This window comes from Sceloporus undulatus, chromosome 2 (assembly GCF_019175285.1).
Source record: "Sceloporus undulatus isolate JIND9_A2432 ecotype Alabama chromosome 2, SceUnd_v1.1, whole genome shotgun sequence".
NCBI lineage: Eukaryota > Metazoa > Chordata > Lepidosauria > Squamata > Phrynosomatidae > Sceloporus > Sceloporus undulatus.
This window is the reverse complement of record NC_056523.1, coordinates 9571094-9591115: the sequence shown is the minus strand read 5'-3', so window position 1 is coordinate 9591115 and position 20022 is coordinate 9571094. Positions and strand designations below refer to the sequence as shown.

Genomic DNA, 20022 nt, shown 5'->3' with positions numbered 1-20022 from the left:
GAGCTTAGACCATCCCAAGAGTATCTAACAAAAGCCAACTCCTTCTACTCTGTCTTCTTTGAGGAGAAGTGCCAAAGAGCTGCTTCTGCAGCCACCATTTCCCTACTCATGCATTCAAAAAGGCCAGAAGAGGCACCGCAATGGAGAGAGTAGAGCGGCTCTTTTAGGTTCTCCTGGGACAGACTAAGCTCTTGCCTTTCACCGCTCTACTTAGGCTGCACCCTCATGGCAAAAATAATCTTGTTTGACACCACTCTAACTGCCATGGCTCCATGCTGTGGAATTCTGGGAACTGTAGTTGGTTGTGGCACCAGAGCAGAGCTGACGAAAGGTCTGGAAACCATGCGCTATGAGAAGTGGCTTAGGGAGCCTGGGGAAGAGGTTAGAAAGTGGCATGACAGCCATGCTTCAATATTTGAAGGGGTGTCACACTGCAGCTGGAGCAAGCTTGTTTTCTGCTGCTCCAGAGAACAGGACCTGGAGCAATGGATGCAAGCTACAGGAAAAGAGATTCCACCTCAACATTAGGAAGAATGTCCTGACGGCAAGAGCTGTCTGACAGCGGAATGGGCTGCCCCTGAGTGCCATGGCGCCTCCTTCTTTGGAGGTTTTTAAAGAGTGCTTGGATGGCCATCTCTCGTCGGATGCTTTGATTGGGAGTTCCTGCATGACAGGATGGGGTTGGACTGGATGGCGCTTGTGGTCTCTTCCAACTCTATGGCTCTATGCTCCATGGATGTGGGACAAAATAAATAAACAAACAAATCCAGTATTTGGTTACCTACCCATGGAAGTCAGGCTGCTGCCACGCTGCAGAAATAAAGCCGTTTGAAGCCCCTTTAGCTGTCATGGCGCCTTCCTATGGGATCCTGGGGTCTGTCGTTTGCTGTGGCACCAAGCCTCTAAAGACTAGACGTCTGGGAAGACTACAAATCCCACCACATTGGAACCAGGGCAGTTAAAGTGGTGTCAGCCTGGATTAATTCTGCAGTGCAGATGCATTTTGGCTGATGCAAAAGGGGAGACTGGGGCTTGGTTAGTGTTTATGCCAGGCTTAAATCCTATGGTTAAAATAGGGCCCAGCATCCCCAAATGCCTCGCATTGAGCTCCAGGCAGCCTCTTCCCTCCACCATTTAAGAGCGCTTTCTACCCAAATTTCCTACCTTAGCCTTCTTGTTCCATGCCCACTAAAGCCACCTTATACTTCCGGGGCAGGAACCTTTGGAATGCCTATGAAGTCTCTTCCACTTCCTGCCTCTCTAGGAAGGGAGACTCGTTGCCCCCAGGAACCTTTGAAATGCCAATTAACAGTCCCTTCCACTTCCTGCCTCTCTAGGAAGCGAGACTCGTTGCCTCCAGGAATCTTTGGAATCTTATTAAGAGTCCCTTCCACTTCCTGCCTCTCTAGGAAGCAGAACTCGTTGCCCCAGGAACCTTTGGAATGCCAATCCAAGTGGAATACCAATAAAAGGGATCAGGAGGCCCTCTCAGTCACTCACCTAAGACCCCAGTCACACTACTGCCCAGTTATAATGCTATGGTTTCACTTTGGCTTCCATTCTGGGGCAATGCATCCTGGGATTTGTAGTTGAGTGTAAAGCATTACTAGAGCTCTCTGGATGAGGAATAATCCTGCAGTAGTTAATAACCACATTGTTAATCATAACCCCAATGGAGGACAAGGCACTGCCAGCTGTAGGAGGAGGTTCAAGGGGGGGAAATAGGACATAATAATAAAAAAATAAAAATAAATAGTTTATTTACATTTCCCGCCTCTCCCTGCGGATCGAGGCAGGACTGCATCAATAAAAATACACTACAGTACATAGATACAATCAATAAAATACTAAAATTACTATTAGTTCACTAAAATAAGTCATCCTCTAATCATCCAACAGTCATACCGTGATAGTCAAGTCCATCTGATAATCCTTATATATGATTGGGTGGATATGCTCTCCAGAACAGATCTGTCTTGAGTGCCTTTTTAAAGGCATCAAGGGTAGTAAACTCTTTACTAATCTAATCTAGGGTAGTAATCTCTTCTGGCAGGCTGTTCCACAGTTGAGGAGCTGCAGCAGTGAACGGTCTGACCATGACCCAATAAAAGTTAAAAAACACTCATGGAGATGTAAACTCAGGCTTCTTAGTCAGGCTCAAAATGGAGGGCGTTTGGGAATTTCCTCCTGGACAGAAAGCTGAAATGTAGGTCAAGTCCTGGAAAAAGATGTTTCCGGTCATCCTGATCCTATAGAATCCTGGGATTTGGAATTTGTTGTAACATCAAAGTTCCAATAATAATAATAATATCCAAATCCCAGGAATTGATAATACATCATCATCATCATCATCATCATCATCATCATCATCATCATCATCATCATCATCATCTTCTTCTTCCAAATTCCAGGAATCCCAGTAATTGTACAGGAGGCTTTGCACACTACACAGTTATAGCAGTATGATTTTAACTGATACAGTTGTGTCCTAGGGAATTGTGAGAATGGTAGTTTTGGGAGAGATGTTTCAATGGGCTGAGGTTTCTTTGTGAGGCAGAACTCCAGATACTTCACAAGCTTCACCCTTGACCAAAAGCTTGGATATGTCATTTCAAATTATGTATGATTTTTGATAAATTCAATTTATGATCAAAAACTGGAACAGATTGAGCCTCCAGAATTCCAAAATGCAAGATACTCCAAGTGCTAAAAGGGTGACAGCCCAGGGCAAGCTGTTAGTGACCAGGTACTTCCTGAGGTTGAAGGTGGAATCAAAACCTAAGTCTTAAAGGAAGTCATGTCACAAAATACCAAGAAAACATGTTGGTGTCATCCAATAAATTTTATTTAAAAAAAACAAAACCAATCTCATGTAGAAGACAAATAAAAACTATGATAAGAGTCCCAACAGTCAATTTGTTCATTTAATATACAGTGGGCCCTCCACATTCAATGGGGCAGGGACACAGGACCCCCGTGAAAGTGGAAAAACCGCAAAAAAACAAAACAAAACAATAGGTTTTTAACCTGAGAACCCCTCTCTAGGTCCTCCAGCACAACTCTATGGTCAATTTCTGGTAGAGTTGCGTTGGAGGGCTTAGATTCCTAGAGAGAACATATCAATCAAATCTGCAAAAGTCAAAGCCACAAATATGGAGGGCTGACTGTGTATTCCATTTTGTTCCCATATGGGGCTCATATCAACTGCTGGTTTGATCAGCCATGAAATCTGTGATGGCCTTCCGGATGGCCTCTCCCTCTTCAACGTCCCTTTCGTTATAGAGGTGGACCTCCTCCTCACATTCGGGCAACAACACTTGGTCGGGAACCTTCACACCCTCCTGCAGCACGTGTCCCTTGCTCTCGCAAATGTTGTGCAGCACAACGCAGGCGGTGACCACTGCTACTACATTCTCCTCGGCCAAGGGGAGCCTTCCAGTGAGGCACTGCCACCGTCCCCTCAATCTGTACATGGCCTGTTCTATCACGCTGCGGCATTTGTTGAAATTTGCATTGTATACCCTTTCCCTCTCGTTCGGCTGGTCCTCGTAGGGGGTCATCAGCCATTTCCGTAGAGGGTAAGAGTCATCCGCCAAGATCAGCGGCGGGACTTGCACCCCTCCCATGGTGACCGTTGGGTTCCCTGGAATAAAAGTGCCCTCATCCATGGCCTGGCACAGTGCAGAGTTGGAGAAGACGTTCTCCCCATTCCTATTTACTTCAATATAAATAAATCGGCCAGTATGGTCCGTGATTGTTTGAACCTGGAATGGGAAGACCTTCTTGCGGCTGACAGTCTCATCCGCCTGACCAGCAAGAGTCACAATCGCCACGTGAGTCTTGTCCATGGCACCAATGCAGTGAGGAAAACCCAAGCTCCGAAACCCCTCCATTATCTGCAAGACATAAAAAACATTGTGGTAAATTTGAAAGGCCAATTTTGCAACAGACTCAGCCACATGATAAACCCTAAAGGTGTTTTAAAGGTATAGATAAAATGGCAATTTCATGATGACATCAACAAAACATTGCTTGTTTTAAAAAATCCAAGCAAAAGGGTATTTGGCCAAGATGCTCTTTGGTAAACGCACTCACTCTTGCATTTAATTCCATTTTAATGCCCACATTTGTGTGTTTTTAATTGTAATTGTGTTTTTTTTAAAATTGTAAGCCACTTTGTGTCCTACTTTTGAGGGGGAAGAGTGGGGTATAAATAAATATAACAGCAATAATAATATAAACCCCCCTAATGTCCAGGAAAATAATGGCCAGGAAAATTTTGATTACTCCTCTGCTGTCCCACTTTTTCAGCTGCTTTCAAAATATCCCAGTTTCTTTGTTTCTCTCTCTCCTTCCCCTACTTCCCCCCTTTGTCCCCAGATTTCCTCATTTGCTGCAAACTGAGTTCCAAGTGTAAAAGTCATTAATTCTGCAAGGGGGGGGGGGAATCCTTCCCAGTCAGCTCAGGCAAAAGCAAACTGCTGCAGTCTCTCCTACCTTGTGTGTTTTTCCTCAATAATAACTTTTGTCATCTTGCCCACACTCTGATGTTCCTTGGTCACATATATATACCCAACACTACTCCTTTATTTGTTGTTGCTGTTGTTGTGTGCCTTTAAGTAATTTCTAACTTATGGCGACCCCTATCAAGGGCTTTTCTTGGTATGTTTCTTCAGACAGGGTTTGACATATGAGGCTAAGAGAGTGTGACATGTCCAGGGTCACCTGGTGGGTTTCCATGGATGAGCAGGATCTAAGTTCCAGAGTCACAGCCCACTCAAACCACTACATGATGGCTAAAATACTGAAATATGCATTTAACTACAGGTTGAGTCCCCTTTATCCAGAATTCTGAATCGAAAATTGTCCACATGGGTGGCTGAGATAGTGACACCTTTGATTTCTGATGGTTCAGTGTGCACAAACTTTGTTTCATGCACAAAATTATTTAAAACACTGCATATAAAACTACCTTCAGGCTATGTATATGAGGTGTATATATTTAGATCTGGATCCCATCTCCAAGATATTTCATTGTATATGTACTGTATATACAAACAGAGGTATTTCAAAACTCAGAAAAAAATCCAAAATTCAAAACACTTCTGGTCCCAAGTGTTTAAGATAAGGGAGACTCAAACTGTATCAAATAATTATTTAATAAAATAATATTTAAAGTAGGCCCTTGGTATGTGCTGGGGTTTGGTTCCAGGAACCCCAGTGGATTCCAAAATCTATGGATGCTCAAGTCCCATTATATACAGTGATGTAGAAAAATGGTGTCCCTTATGTAAAATGGTAAAAATTAAGGTTTGATTTTTGGTTGTTGTGTTTTTTTTAAATATATATTTCCAAGTTGTGGATAGTTGACTCTGTGGATGGCTGACTCTGTGGATACAGAAGACTGGTTTTATTTATGTTTCAATGTTTTTGTACAAATGCCCCTTTATTTAGTATGAATAAGTCTCAATGGATGATGAGTCTCAATTTATCTAAATGGAAGCACTGGCATTTTAAGTTTTCCACTGTGCCACAGATCTGTACATTTGTGTCCATTTTCTACAACTGATTCTTTCTATGGCAACCTTCAGGAACCAGGATTCCATAGGATGGAGCCATGGCAGTTAAAGTGGTGTCAAACTGCATTATTTTCTACAATGTAGCTGCAGTCTCTGTCACAATGTGGTCAACCAGTTGTTTATGGAAAGCCTACAAGCAAAAGCGGAGTGCTACTGTAGCCTTGCTCTTGCACTTCCCAGCAAGTGCTATATCAACACTGCAGAATTAATGCAGTATGACTCTGCTTTAACTGCCATGGCTCAATGCTATGCAATTTTGGGAACTGTAGTTCTGTGAGATATTCAGCCTTCTCTGTCAAAGGGCTCTGGCACCTCAGCAAACTGCAAATCCCAGGATTCTATAAAATGGAGCCACGACTGTTAAAGCAGTGTTACAGTCTATTTATTTTGCAACATAGGAGCATAGAATCATAGAATCGTAGAGTTGGAAGAGACTGCTAGGGCCATCTAGTCCAACCCACTGCCATGTACTTTCTCAGCCCCAGAAAACTTCATGATAGATTCGCTTTAGGGTCACCATAAATCAAAAACGAAGGGATGCAACAACGAATACATAAGCCAATATGTGCTTGGAGCATGTCCAGAGGAGGGCGACCAAAATGGTGAAGAATCTGGAAACCATACCTTATGAGGAAAGACTTAGGCTGGGTATGTTTAGCCTGGAGAAGGGAAGGTTAAGAGATAAAGATATTCCTGTTTAAGTATGTGAAGAGATGTCATATTGAGGAGGGAGCAAGCTTGTTTTCTGCTGCTCCAGAGAATAGGACTTGCAGCAATGGATGCAAGCTACAGGGAAAGATATTCCATCTCAACATTAGGAGGAACTATCAAACAGTGGAACACACTCCCTTGGAGGGTGGTGGAGTTCTTTGGAGGTTTTTAAACAGAGGCTGGATGAGCATCTGTAGGGGATACTTTGATTATGAGTTCCTGCATGGCAGAATGGGGTTGGACTGGATGGCACTTGGGGTCTCTTCCAACTCTATGAGTCTACCTATGTCTCTCATAGGATTCCCTATGGAATGAGTGTTAGTTGCACTGCTAATCCCAAAGCCATCATTAGATTAGAAAACAGACATTGCCACAGAGGTGCACAGTAAAAAAAGTCTCAATTTACAACACTTTTTGGAATCTTAAAAAATAAGGCAGCAATATGGTAAAATAATGGAATGCAAAATAGAATATGAGAGCCATGATGGCGCAGTGGTTTGAGTGTTGGACTATGACTCTGGAGATTAGGGTTTTATTACCTGCTCAGCCATAAAACCCACTTGGGCATTGGTAAGGAAATAGCAAACCTCCTTTGAACAAATCTTTCCCAAACCTCATGATAATGTCACCATAAGTCGGAAATGACTTGAAGGCACACAACAACAATCAACAAATAATGGAATGCACCTCCTACTACTTCAAAAAGAAATCCTCCAAACATACCTTTTGGTGGTCACCCATGCAGATCATCTGGGGAGCGAGGAGAAGCTCGATGGCAAAGCAAACCTCCAGAACAATATCTCCCACTGTGGACCTCCCGATGCCAAACTGTGTGGCAACCTCGCGATAGCGTTCCAGATTCGAAAGCCACCACACTACGATGGCCACACGTTTCTCCACGCTGATGGCCTCCCTCATGATAGTCCTCTGTCTCTCAAGTTTGGGCCGAAGCACCTCGGCAATCTCAAAGAGGGTGCCCCGGCTCATACGGAACTGCTCAATCCATTTTGCATCATCAGTGGTTTCGTGCATAAAGTTCTCCCACCAGTTGAGACAGGTTGCAGGGGACACCCACCAGCGTCGGGGGAGTGGCTTGTTATCCAGCAGCGCGACAAGAGCAGCCCTTTTTCTGGTCCGTCTCCTACACAGTGCCCGGCTCACCGTGTGACGTCTCAAAAAGTGGTCCTGAAAAGCCAAGCCAATGTGTGCTCTCCTCTTCTGCCGCCTTCGCATGCTCACCAGATAAGCATTACACAAGGCAAGAGTGGAACGGAGCACAGAGAACAGCGTCCGGAGGTAGAATTTCAGCAGAAGAAGGAAATCAGGCTCCAATTTGAGCAAGGAATCACTTTGGGAGTCATAGGAATGGTCTTTAAGGAGTTCAGAATGGCCCTCTTCCAATCCTTAAAACAAAACAAATCAAAAATTAAAAATATGATGCACAGATCAGGCAGAATTTTATAGAGGTTTTAAAGGTAAGAAAATGAGGGGGTACCGTTTTAGGTTGTGATTAAGAATTAGTTATTTTTTGTATATGGGAAAATGATGTGTATTTGTATATAACTGGTCCCTCCACATTATCTGGGGTTAGGAGAACAGGACCCCCATGAAAGTGGAAAAACCACAAAAACCAAAAACACTATTTTTTTTTTACCCAAGAGAAAACCCCTCCTAGGAATATCTAGGTCCTCCAGCACAACTCTATGGTCACCATCTGTTAGAGGACCTACAAATGCCTAGATAAGTGATCTCTCTATGAATTGCTAGGTCTACAGCATGACATCTGGCTGATGTTGACCATAGAGTCATATTGGAGGAACTAGAGATTCCTAGAGGGAACATATTAATCAAATCAGTAATCAAATCTGCAAAAGTCAAAGCTGCAAATGTGGAGGGCCGACCATACATACTCACTCTCACATGCACACACAAACACACACATATACACATGCACAGTGTGCCCTTGGTATCCTCTGGTATCCAGGACCCTGAGGATACCAAAGTCCGTGGATGCTCAAATATCATTATATACAGTGGCATGGTAAAATGGTGTTCCTGAAATACAATGGCACAATCAAAGTTTGCTATTTGGAATGTATACATTTAAAAAAATACACTTGTCCCTCCGCATTTTCTGGGGTTAGACACACAGGACTCTCGTGAATGTGTCTACCACAAATAACAAAAACACTTATGTTTTTACCTAGAGAGAACACCTCTCTAGGAATCTCTAGGTCCTCCAGTGCAACTCTGTGGTCAACATCTGCCAGAGACTGACCAAAGAACTGCACTGGAGGAGCTACAAATGCCTAGTGAAGTGTTCTCTCTAGGAATCTCTAGATGTCCTTCAGGGCAACTTTTGGTTAAAATTGACAACAGAGTTGTGCTGGAGGACCTAGATATTCCTAGAGAGAACATATTAATAAAATCCATGAATAATCAAATCCACAAAAGTCAAAGCAGCAAATGTGGAGGGAGGAGTGTATTTTCAAACCATGGATAAGGAATCTGTGGATATGGAGGGTAAACTGTAATTACTTCAAGTTTGGAGAAGAGCAACTTTTTATGTAAATTTCAGCTGGCCCTCCATATCCACCGATTCTTTCCCACAGATTCAGTCATCCACAGCTTGAAAATACAGTCGGCTCTTCTCTTTCGTGGGCTTGCCATCTGCATACGCTCCCATCCATGGATGGCCTCGCTTTATTCTCCCCAATTGTGGCGCGAGCATGCAGTCGCACCTCTATTAGGCAGAGCAGGGCTTGAGATCCCATAGAATTTGCTATTTTATTTAAGGGACACAATTTTACTATGCCACTGTATACCATGAGACTTGAGCATCCGTGGATTTTGGTATCCACGGGGGGTTCTGGACCAAATCCCAGTGGATGCCGAGGGCCCAATGCAAATAATTGTCAGTAACATGCAGGAAGTTGACTGGGGTGGGATTTATTACTCATATTTATTTAGTGTTTTCTTTTTGTGTCCTTTTAAAAATATTTCTTTCTATTGTATTGTTGTATTTTTTGGTAATAATTAAATTTCAGTAAAATTTATAATTGACAAAATTTTTAAACCTGATGGTCCAGTCTGATGGCCTTGCTTGAGAACAGAAGGCTATTCTCCTGCTTACATTTTGACAGTTACAGGCCATCGACTCAACTTTGGCTTATGGTGACCCTATTTAATACATTTAGTTAGTTTATATCCCTGCATAGGGCTCAAAGGTCCAAAACACACTGCAGAAATAATCCAGTTTGAGACCACTTTAACTGCCCTGGCTCAATGCTAGGGAATTCTGGGAACTGTAATTTTACAAGACATTTAACCTTTTCTGTCAGAGAGAAAATTGCCACAATAAACTACAATTCTTATCTGGTGCCACAATAAACTACAATTCCTAGGATTCCCTAGCACTGAGCCAGGGCTGCTAAAGTGGTCTCAAACTTGATTATTTCTGCAGTGCGTTTTGGACCAAGGTGGCTTACACATTTAAAAACACAGTCTAACAAAAATAAATTCTATTAATAAAAAAGTTAAAACACAATTAAATCTGAGCTCTATTTCAAAAACACAAGTCAAAACACATTTAAAACACAATTTAATAGCACAATTGTTCCACCTGCCACAGAAAATTAAAAACCAGATCAATCTTAGCTTGGTCATTTTAAATGGAAAAAGTTGGTTTAAACCAGTGCTTCCCAAATTTTGATCCTCAGTGTACTTTGGACTTCAGCTAGCAGAAGCTCCATGAACTTTAGTCAACAGTAAACTTTCTGGGAGCTGAAGTCCAAAGCATCTGGAGGACCAAAGTTTGGGTACCACTGGTTTAAACCACGGTTTAAACCAATACTCACGCTCACTGCTGTCATTTTGGAGGGAAATATTCTCATGGCATTTTTGTGATAGGGACTCGATCTCCTTGTCTTCCTCGTGGTCTTCCCCTTCTTCTTCTTCTGATGTGGAATCTTCCAGCTGAAAACAATCCTCCCACTTGATCTTATTTGCTGTCCCATCACCTTTGGAAGAGAAAGAGAAGGGGGAGACTTTTTCATCAAAATACTGCCCTAATTCAAAAATACAGGGGAAAAAGTATGTTGAGGCAGGCTTATGGTATTTAATATGTTTTCAGCCCTTTAAAATCATGTTTTATATTTTGTACACTGTTGTAAATTGATCACCCAGGATACACTGCCCACAATGCTTGGCTCCGAGGAAGGACTTCTCAGAACAAAGCATTTGGGCTGGACTGCATCTCTGGAGAGCAGCATCCATAGGAATGTGCAGACAACATTGCTTTCCACAGAGCCTGCCCAACCTCCCTTATTCTGAGGGAATGAGGCAGAATTTATAGCGCTATATAAATAAAACATAATAATAATAATAATAATAATAATAATAATAATAATAATAACAACAATTCTCCATCTGCCTTAGGCAACTTGGACCACCACTGTCCATCTTTTACAGGGAAAGGAAAATACAAGCAGGTATGATGGGGATCAGACAAAGAGAGGATGTACAACAGAACTCAAACCTGCTACTTTAGTGCTTTTGAGACAGACAGAAACTGAAATGGGAGATGCTTCCAACTCTATGATTAAGTCACAACTCCTAGAGAAAGAAGGGACTCACTGCACATCTGTTACCTGTTAACCTCTCCTCTTCCACAGAGCTCTGAATAAGCCATTCTTTGTCCCTGTCTTCTTCCAGCCAAGAGATAAGAACTGGTTTAAAGCTCAGCAGCTGCTCTGGAAATGAACATGCATAAACAGATGAAGCTATCTTGTAAAGAATCACCCCACTGATCCATGCCCCGATATAGTTTCTACCCCAGGGATAAGGAATTTATGCTCTCTTTAGGATAATCTATCAAGAAGCCACATGCCAAAGGTTGGCAGTGCCATTCTCTCTCTCTCTCTCTCTGCCAATTGTCTTCTTTTTTTCCTTTTTGCCATCTTCTCTCTCTCTGTAACCAAATGTGAGGACCTCCACCTGTCCCACATATAACGCTAAATGTGGAGACCTTCTAGATGCCCTTGTCGTGTTTGTGCAAGACATCTTTCTATAATCCCAGCACTGAAAACCATCACCCTTGAACCACAGACACAATGTGCCTGAACTTATCCACAGCAATAAGATCACTGTCAGAGGTACAAATGCGTAACACAAAAACTAATTAAATAGTCATTCAACATGCAGTTAAAGATTACTTATTTAGCCCATCTAAATCCTGACTGACCCCAACTAACTACAAGTCATATCTCACATCACATGGATACCTGGGAGGATGGTGGAGCCCACTGGCATCACTAGGGCTGGCATCACCTGGTGAAACTCATGGGCTCACACCCTCACTGACTTCCTCCCGTATCATACCATATAGAGTCCTTAGTAATGTGTTTTGTGCTAATGTTATTCATAAATCATCATTCTCATATATCACTGAATATAACACAAATAGTTGTGACATAAAACAACTAACAAAATTAAAATTATGCCTTTAAATGGCAAAATCATACACACAAGCTAAATATATTTACATGTACATAGTTTCATGTGGTTAAAGTGAAAGTTTGGTAAGCTGTGTTTTTTTAAAGAAAATTTTAAAAGAATATTTTAAAATCAAATTTAAAAATTTAAAAAACAAAACAAAACTGGGGCCTTTCGTTTCTCCACTCACAGAATCTTGGTCCACTCACTCCATCTTTTCTACTCAGTGCCAATGTTTTAAAGGAGTGATTCCCAAACTTTGGTCCTCCAGATGTTTTGGACTTCAGTTCCCAGAGCCCCAGCCAGTTTGGCCAGCAATCAGGAATTCCAGGCGCTGAAGTTTGGGAACTACTGTTTTAAAGGGATTCAGGCAAACACCATAACCAACTTATCCCAAAAGGAAGATGTTTGGTGAGCACTGGTGTCACCTGGTGTGGTCCACACACCCCAATGATCCCCTGGTAAACTCTCTTCCTATAGAGATCATTAATCAGAGGTTGGGTGGCCATCTGTCAGGAGTGCTTCAGTTGTATATTCCTGAATAGCAGGGGTTGGACAAGATGGCACTTAATAGTCCCTTCGACTTCTTGAGATTCTATTATTGCACCTCTACATAATATAAGATTCTATCATTCTATTTCTGAACTGATGGACTCCTATCTCTCCCTCCATAATTGTTTTGCACACCAGCCTTTCAAAATCCCTTCAGTCACCAGTCATTCTCAGCATGCTCTTACCTGCTCCCAATAGATCACTTACGAAATGGATCCTTACCTAGAGAAGTCACACTCTCATAATTCTCAAACATCACATTCCTATAAAGTGTTTTTTGTCTTGGGTCAAGTAGGGCCCATTCCTCATCTGTGAAATACACAGCTACATCTTCAAAGGCCACCGGTTCCTGAAAGAAAATCATCATCATCATCATCATCATCATCATCATCATCATCTGCCTCTCCCTATGGATCAAGGGAACAAGAACAGACCAACAAATACACAACATCAGTTAAAAATACACAACTTAAAAGAACAAACAGACACATATGTAGCAAAGCAATCCACATTTAAGATTCATAATTTAAAATTTACAATTTAGAAAGCAACTGAATCAGTTTTGCTCCTTATTAATGCTTCCAGATATGATTTATTATTATTATTTCTTACTCACCTCTCCCCATGGATTGAGGTGGGGGATAAAAACAATTAATGGATAAAAAACATTAGCTGAAGCACATCAGTTAAAATAAGATATACAGTGGACCCTTGTTATACGCTGGAGTTTGGTTCCAAGATCCACATGGATAACAAAATCCGTGGATGCTCAAGTCCCATTAAATATAATGACATAGCAAAATGTTGTCCCTTATAAAAAAAATGGAAAATCAAGGTTTGATATTTGAAATTTATACTTTTTTTGAACGTTTTCAAACAGTGGATGCTTGAATCCATGTATAAAAAATCTGTGTATAAGAAGGGCCGCCTGTATAAGAAGGGCCGACAATATTAAAACAAATATTAAAACAATATGTGTATATAATATTACAATATGTGTACAGTCGTTCCTCCTGATTTGCAGGGGATCCATTCTGGACACCCCGCAAATCCAGAAAAACGCCAATATTGGAGTCATCATTGGTTTCAATGGCAGTGTGTTCCCATATGCACTGCTGCGCACGTGCCTCAGGCACATGCACCATTTTGTCCCTCCGACCACAGGCTCCAAGTCCACGAATCAGGCTGGATGACTGTATATAATAATAGTAATATTAAATAGTAAAACATTAAGTTATAAGTAATATTAGTACAAGCAATAAATATTATTAAAGCATAAGTTAAAAACACAGCATAATTAAAACCATTTAAAAAAGAAAACACAAGATGCCCTCATGTTCTGCTGATGGGTTTTCTCAGAGGCAGCTGGTCAGCCACTGTGGGAACAGAATGATGGACTACTAGACTGTCGTTTCATCTGATCCAGCAAGGCTTTTTTAAAAAAATTATATTCTCATTCAGCCATGGAAACCCACTGGGTGACTTTGAGCAAGTCACACTCTCTCAGCCACACGGGAAGGCAATGGCAAATCTCCCCTGAACTAAGCTTGCCATGAAAACCCCATGGTTAGGAGTCTCCATAAGTCAGAAACGACTTGAAGGCACACAACAGCAACAATATATTGTCATGGAGGGTGTAGCTCTCCAAGCTTTCTCTGTGGGGCTGGTACATCCCTCCTGGCCTCCCACAACTGTTCCCCACTCTTCTTCAAGATCCTGTGTCAGATATAGGTCCAAAACACACTGCTAAAATAATCCAGTTTGAGACCACTTCAACTGCCCTGGCTCAATGCTATGGAATTCTGGGGGTTGTAGTTTATTGTGGCACCAGAGCTAGAGAAAGCTAAATGTCTCACAAAACTACGGTTCCCAGAATTCCCTAGCACTGAGCCAGGGCAGTTAAAGCACTGGATTATTTCTGCAGTGGGTTTTGGACCATAGTGACCAGCACTGCAGACAGTATTCAATTTTTTATTGAACAAGTTGAAGGAACATACAGGAAGTGGAGTGGCTTTCCTGCAGGTTTAACACCACTTTTCCCACTTGCAGGCTTCCATCTGATGGGACTACAGCACTGCTTATCCCCAGGCAGCACGCCCAATAGCCAGGTTAAATGGGTTTTGTAGTCTCTCAGACCAACCCTCCAACTACAGTTTTGTTCCATCCAAAAAGAAAAGAAAAGACCAGTCTCACCAGTTATCTTTTCCTTACCTTTGTCGGCCGTATAGCAGCCGTATTCACTCCAGGACAAAAAGCGGACGATCTACGACATCTGCACAGATCCATTCCACTCTCTGAGAAGGGGGGAAAAGCAAGTAATTTAACATCTTTTGCACACCACTAAGCCAGCATGTTGTAGTGGGTGGGGACCTATTTCCTTCATTTCTACAGATATTGTGGACTGCCAAAAAGACAAATCAATGGGTTCAAGAGCAAATCAAGACTTAACTTTCCCTAGAAATCAAAATTACTAAACTAAGGCTTTTGTAATTTTGGACAAATATTAGAAGGCATTACTCATTATTTATTGATTGATTTTATATGCCACCGTTCTCCTAAATTGCACCCAAGGTGGCTCACAAATGATACTTTAAAACCAATACAAAACAACTTTAAGAACAGAATCAAAAATATTTGCATCAATTAAAAAAGTTAAGCATATGAAATCATTAAAAAACATGCCAAGGCTTTTTTTTTTTTTTTTAGTAATGGCCTCACCACAGCATCTTTTAGGCAGGACCCAAGAGAAAAGACAATAATGCTTGGCAAGGTGGAAAGCAGTAGGAAGATGCATTATTACAGGTGTATAGACTCAACCAAGGAAGCCAAGGCTGCTCTCAGTTTGCAAGAACTGGGTAGGGCTATTGCTAACAGGGAGACTTGGAGGTGTCTCATTCATAGAGCAGCCTTCAGAGACATATAGCCATGTTAATATGGAATATCAGTATGCAAAGGGATGTTGCAGAACCCTTAACTGTGCAAAAGAAGTACAATAACATCCAAAATGCACAAGACAGTGCAACAGTAGGCCCTTGGTATCCGCTGGAGTTTGGTTCCAGGTCCCCGTGGATACTATAATCCATGGATACTCAAATCCCATTAAATACAATGGTGTAGCAAAATGGTGCAAGGTTTGATTTTTGGAATTTATATCTTTTAAAAATATTATCATGCTGTGAATGGTTTAATCCATGGATAAGAAATCTGTGGATACTGAGGCTCAACTGTACTTTCATTTCAACCAAATGTATAAAATGCGCCTACATTGTTATTTTGTGCGTTTTGGTTGGCCTAATATAAGTGTCACTGTCTTTTATTTAAAAATACGCATGCATCTTTATTTTGTGCATTTTGGTTGGCCTAATACAGTGTCACTGTCTTATATTTAAATTGAATATAAAAAAAAATTTTTTTTTTATTTATATACCGCCCTTCCAATGATCAGGGCGGTGAACAACATAATAAAATCAAATACAATAAAACACAGGCAATATAAATATACACAAAATACACATATTAAAAGGAAATTAAAAACCCATCAGCCAACCATCTTGCCAACAAAAGAGGGAGGAAGGCCAGCTGGAACTTCATTCGGGGAATGCAGTTTGAAATAAGAAGGTTTTTAAATCCCTTCTGAACTGAGCCAGGGAGGTGGCCGAGCGGAGCTCTGTGGGCAGCGTGTTCCAAAGGGCCGGGGCAGCGATGGAATACGTCCTCCTCATTGTGGAGGTAAGTCTGGCCCCTGGAACCCTAAGTAATTGCTGCCCAGAAGTTCTGAGAGTGCGGGGTGGAATGTATGGGGAGAGGCGGTCCTTCAGGTATCCTGGGCCCAAGCCATGTAGGGCTTTATAGGTAATCACCAACACCTTATACTGTGCCCGGAAGCAAATGGGCAGCCAATGCAGGTCTTTTAGCACAGGTGTAATATGGCTGGCCCTGGAAGTACCAGTGACCAGCCTGGCTGCCATATTCTGTACCAGCTGTAGCTTCCGGGTATGGTATAAGGGTTGCCCCATGTAGAGCGCATTGCAGAAGTCCAATCTAGAGGTTACCAGAGCATGTACCACCGTTTCAAGGTCCCTCTGAGCCAGGTATGGGCGCAGCTGGCGAATCAGCCGAAGCTGATAACAGGTGCTCTTGACCGTCGCATTCACCTGAGCTGTAAGGTGAAGCGGCGAGTCAAGAAGCACCCCCAGACTGCGCACGGAGTCCTTCACAGGAAGCGTGATCCCATTCAAGACAGGTGGAACTACCGCCATTCCTGGACCAGGGGAACCTATCTCAAGTACCTCCGTTTTCTCTGGATTCAGACTGAGTCGGTTTTCCCTCATCCAGCCCATTACTGACTCCAGACAGGCCACAAGAGGAGAGACGCCATCCTCAGTCACTGCATCAGTCGGAGACATAGAGAAAACTATTTGGGTGTCATCAGCGTACTGATAACCCCGCGCCCCATGCCTCCGGATGATCTCACCCAGCAGTTTCATGTAAATGTTAAATAGCATGGGAGACAGAATGGCTCCTTGAGGGACCCCAGTCCTTGAGGGACACGTCTCCCAGCTGCACCATCTGGAACCTCCCAGAGAGATAGGATCGGAACCACTGGAGTGCAGTGCCCCCGATTCCCACCTCTACCAGGCGCTCCAGAAGGATACCATGGTCTATGGTATCGAAAGCCGCTGTGATGTCCAAGAGCACCAACAGGGACACGCTTCCCCTGTCGATGCCCCTGTCGATGCCCATATACAGAGGTACCCCGGGTTACGAAATTAATTCGTTCCGCCGCCGCTTTCGTAACCCGAAATACTTCGCAAGCCGAAAAACCCATAGGCGCTAATGGGGAAAAGCCGCGATTTCGTGTGAAATAGCGCCGAAAAGCACCAAAAAATTTTTCGTAACCCGAAAAAACCTTCGTAACCCGGAACAGTTTTTTTAAATGGATTTTTTTCGTAACCCGGAAATTTCGTAAGGCGGCGCATTCGTATCCCGGGGTACCACTGTACTATGAATTTTATTGAATTTATCTTGACATAAAAGGTAAAACACAAGGATTCCAACAAATACAGCAACAAACATCCATCTACAGATCTCCTAATTACATTATTTGTGATATAATGTGTAATATCACATCGTATTTCCAAATAAGCACAACAATTAAATGACTTCCAGCTTCCACTTAACTGAGCTACATTATTTGTGATTCTAAAGCTGTCACTGTTTTGTGTAGTTTGGATGTTACTGTACTTTGTCATATGGTCATATGTTTCCTGGATGTGCAAAAGAAGTTGTAGCATAAGCTTTTGTAGACTTGGGTCCAAAACACACTGCAGAAATAATCCAGTTTGAGACCGCTTTAACTGCCCTGGCTCAGTGCTAGGGAATCCTAGTAGTTTTGTGCCATGTCTGTCAGGGAGCACTGGTGCCACAATAAACTACAATCCCCAGGATTTCCTAGCATTGAGCCAAGACAGTTAAAGCAGACCCAGACTGGATTATTTCTGCTGTGTGGACTGCACCTTAGTCGACTTCTTCAGATGCATGGAAGGTTTATGCTATAACTTCTTTTGCACGGTTAGTTTCAAAGGTGCTACAAGACCTTTTTGTATACTCCTAGGGTACCTGAAAGCCAAAGCTGACTTGGTGGCAATTAACAACAAGAATACTGTAGCTTCATGCAATTCACTCTTATTAGCAGATAGGATTTCAAAACCCAGAAGAACACTGGCATCTCTTTAATCCTAACACAAGAGGCTTTCACTGAAACTTAGTCCAAACCAAGGGGAGAAGGAAAAACAAAGTGTGGATCCACTATATATCCCTAAGTACAGATACCTACAAACCGTAGTTTTAGTTAGACTAAATTTAGACTCTTACAAAATGCAAGTATAATTAAACAATTATCAATGGGCAATAAAATAATAAAAAACACTAGTTAAATATTTCCATCCAACCTTCCTCTCTATGCATTGAAATAAAATACAAATAAAAGTTTTTTTTAATATTAAAATATAAATATAATAAGAGTAATAATCTTTTGGCTCCAGCTGCTGCCAACATACCAAAGTTTTATGTTTATGCATGCAAAAAATGAAATATATTTAAATTTGCACAAGCACTAAGAGACTTTAGCCTAGCCTAGTCCAGGGAAGAGCAACCTGTGGGTCTACTACAGGTTCTATGGGACTGCAACTCCCATCATTCCCCTAGCCAACACAGCAGGGGATGATGGGAGTTGTAGTCCACCTGGGGGAGGGCCATAAGTGGCCCTAAAGGTAGGTCTTGGGTTCAAAGGATCATGGCCCCTCCTCCTCCTCCTTTGCTTTCCAAATGGAGAGTCTTTTTTACCTTGCGGCTCCTTCCTTGCAGCATCCTAAACCACAGGGAACTCACGTGCTCAATTTGCATTTTTCCCTGGAGGGGGCGTGGCTAAGGAGACAGGAAATGGCCTCATGCCCTTACTACCCTCCCACACTTTCCTCTCTAGGAATCCCACAACTTTGTGGTTTTAACCCTAAAGGATCCAAAAGGGACATGATTTTTAGCTTACTTGCTTGTTTGCTTGCAACAGACTAGGAACTGGAAAAGGTGGCAGCCATAATAACTGCACCACCTTTGGCTCAAGGTGCATCTGTACTGGAGAAATAATGCAGTTCCACACCACTTTAAGGATGCAACCCTAGGAAAATCCTGGGATTTGTAGTTTTGCAAGTTCTGGAGCAGCCTTCCCTTCAGACCAACTGCATTATTTTGTATCTACATTATAGACATAATGCAGCTTTGGCACCATTTTTAAGTGCTGTAGCTCCATCCTAGGGAAATCCTGGGGTTTGTAGTTTTGCAAGGTCTTGGGGCTTTCCCTGCCAAACTACACATCCCAGGATTTCTGTAGGATTGAAGGATCTGTAGCATCTGTTTGATATTTTAAATTTAATTTTTTTAAAACATTTTCAAACCATGGATGCTTGAATCCGTTTATAAGAAGGACCAACAGTATAACCTTTTAAAGAGAAATAACCCAAACAGGAAAGGAGGTGGCCTAAGAAAACAGACTTCAGTATCAGGTTACAACAGCATGTCTCCAGTGGACGGTGCAAATGAAGATTGAGTTGGGAGAGAGAACGATTCTAACTAATGCTACAATATTAGTTTCAAAGGTGCTACAAGAGCTCTCTACACCAGCAGTTCTCAACATGTGGGTCACAACCGTTTTGGGGGTTGAACACCCTTTCACAGGGGTCGCCTAAGACCATCAGAAAACACATATTTTATATTATTATATTAATAATTTTATGGTTGGGGATCACCACAACATGAGAAACTGTATTAAAAGGTCACAGCATTAAGAAGGTTGAGAACCACTGCTCTACATATCAATTCCACAGACTAACATGGCTGTATCTTTGCATTCTGCCACAATGGTACTCTAGCTTTGTGTGCCTGCCTACAACAGGCAAGCTGAGCAGCAGCTGCCCCCAGAATCCCTTACTGAGCGCATTAACAGGAAAACAGAAGAAGAAAAATAGTGGAGGAGATAAGCTTTCCTCTCCAGCTACACCAGCATGGTAACAAAGCGTAGAACAACTGTAAGTTCAGCCAACAAAGTGAAAATCCCCAGAAAAGTGGAAGCTGGTGAAAGAAAAAGGCATCCTCTGGATGTATTTTGGAAGACGTCTTCAAGTGATCACCA

At 42.2% G+C, this 20022-nt stretch overlaps 1 protein-coding gene across 1 annotated transcript in view; it reads right to left on the bottom strand.

Moving 5' to 3' along the window:
- The window catches only part of LOC121923591, a 29185-nt gene extending 10422 nt beyond the window's left edge, over nucleotides 1–18763 (bottom strand). Inside the window, exons 1-8 of the mRNA XM_042454145.1 lie at nucleotides 18681–18763; nucleotides 14547–14629; nucleotides 12558–12684; nucleotides 10940–11041; nucleotides 10148–10309; nucleotides 7014–7693; nucleotides 3206–3896; nucleotides 1330–1435 (exon numbers count right to left, since the gene is read on the bottom strand). Of these exons, the coding sequence (XP_042310079.1) occupies nucleotides 1330–1435; nucleotides 3206–3896; nucleotides 7014–7693; nucleotides 10148–10309; nucleotides 10940–11041; nucleotides 12558–12684; nucleotides 14547–14621 (1943 nt within the window). The 5' untranslated portion in view covers nucleotides 14622–14629; nucleotides 18681–18763. The remainder of the gene's footprint in view (nucleotides 1–1329; nucleotides 1436–3205; nucleotides 3897–7013; nucleotides 7694–10147; nucleotides 10310–10939; nucleotides 11042–12557; nucleotides 12685–14546; nucleotides 14630–18680) is intronic.
- Between the last annotated feature and the right edge of the window lie 1259 nt (nucleotides 18764–20022).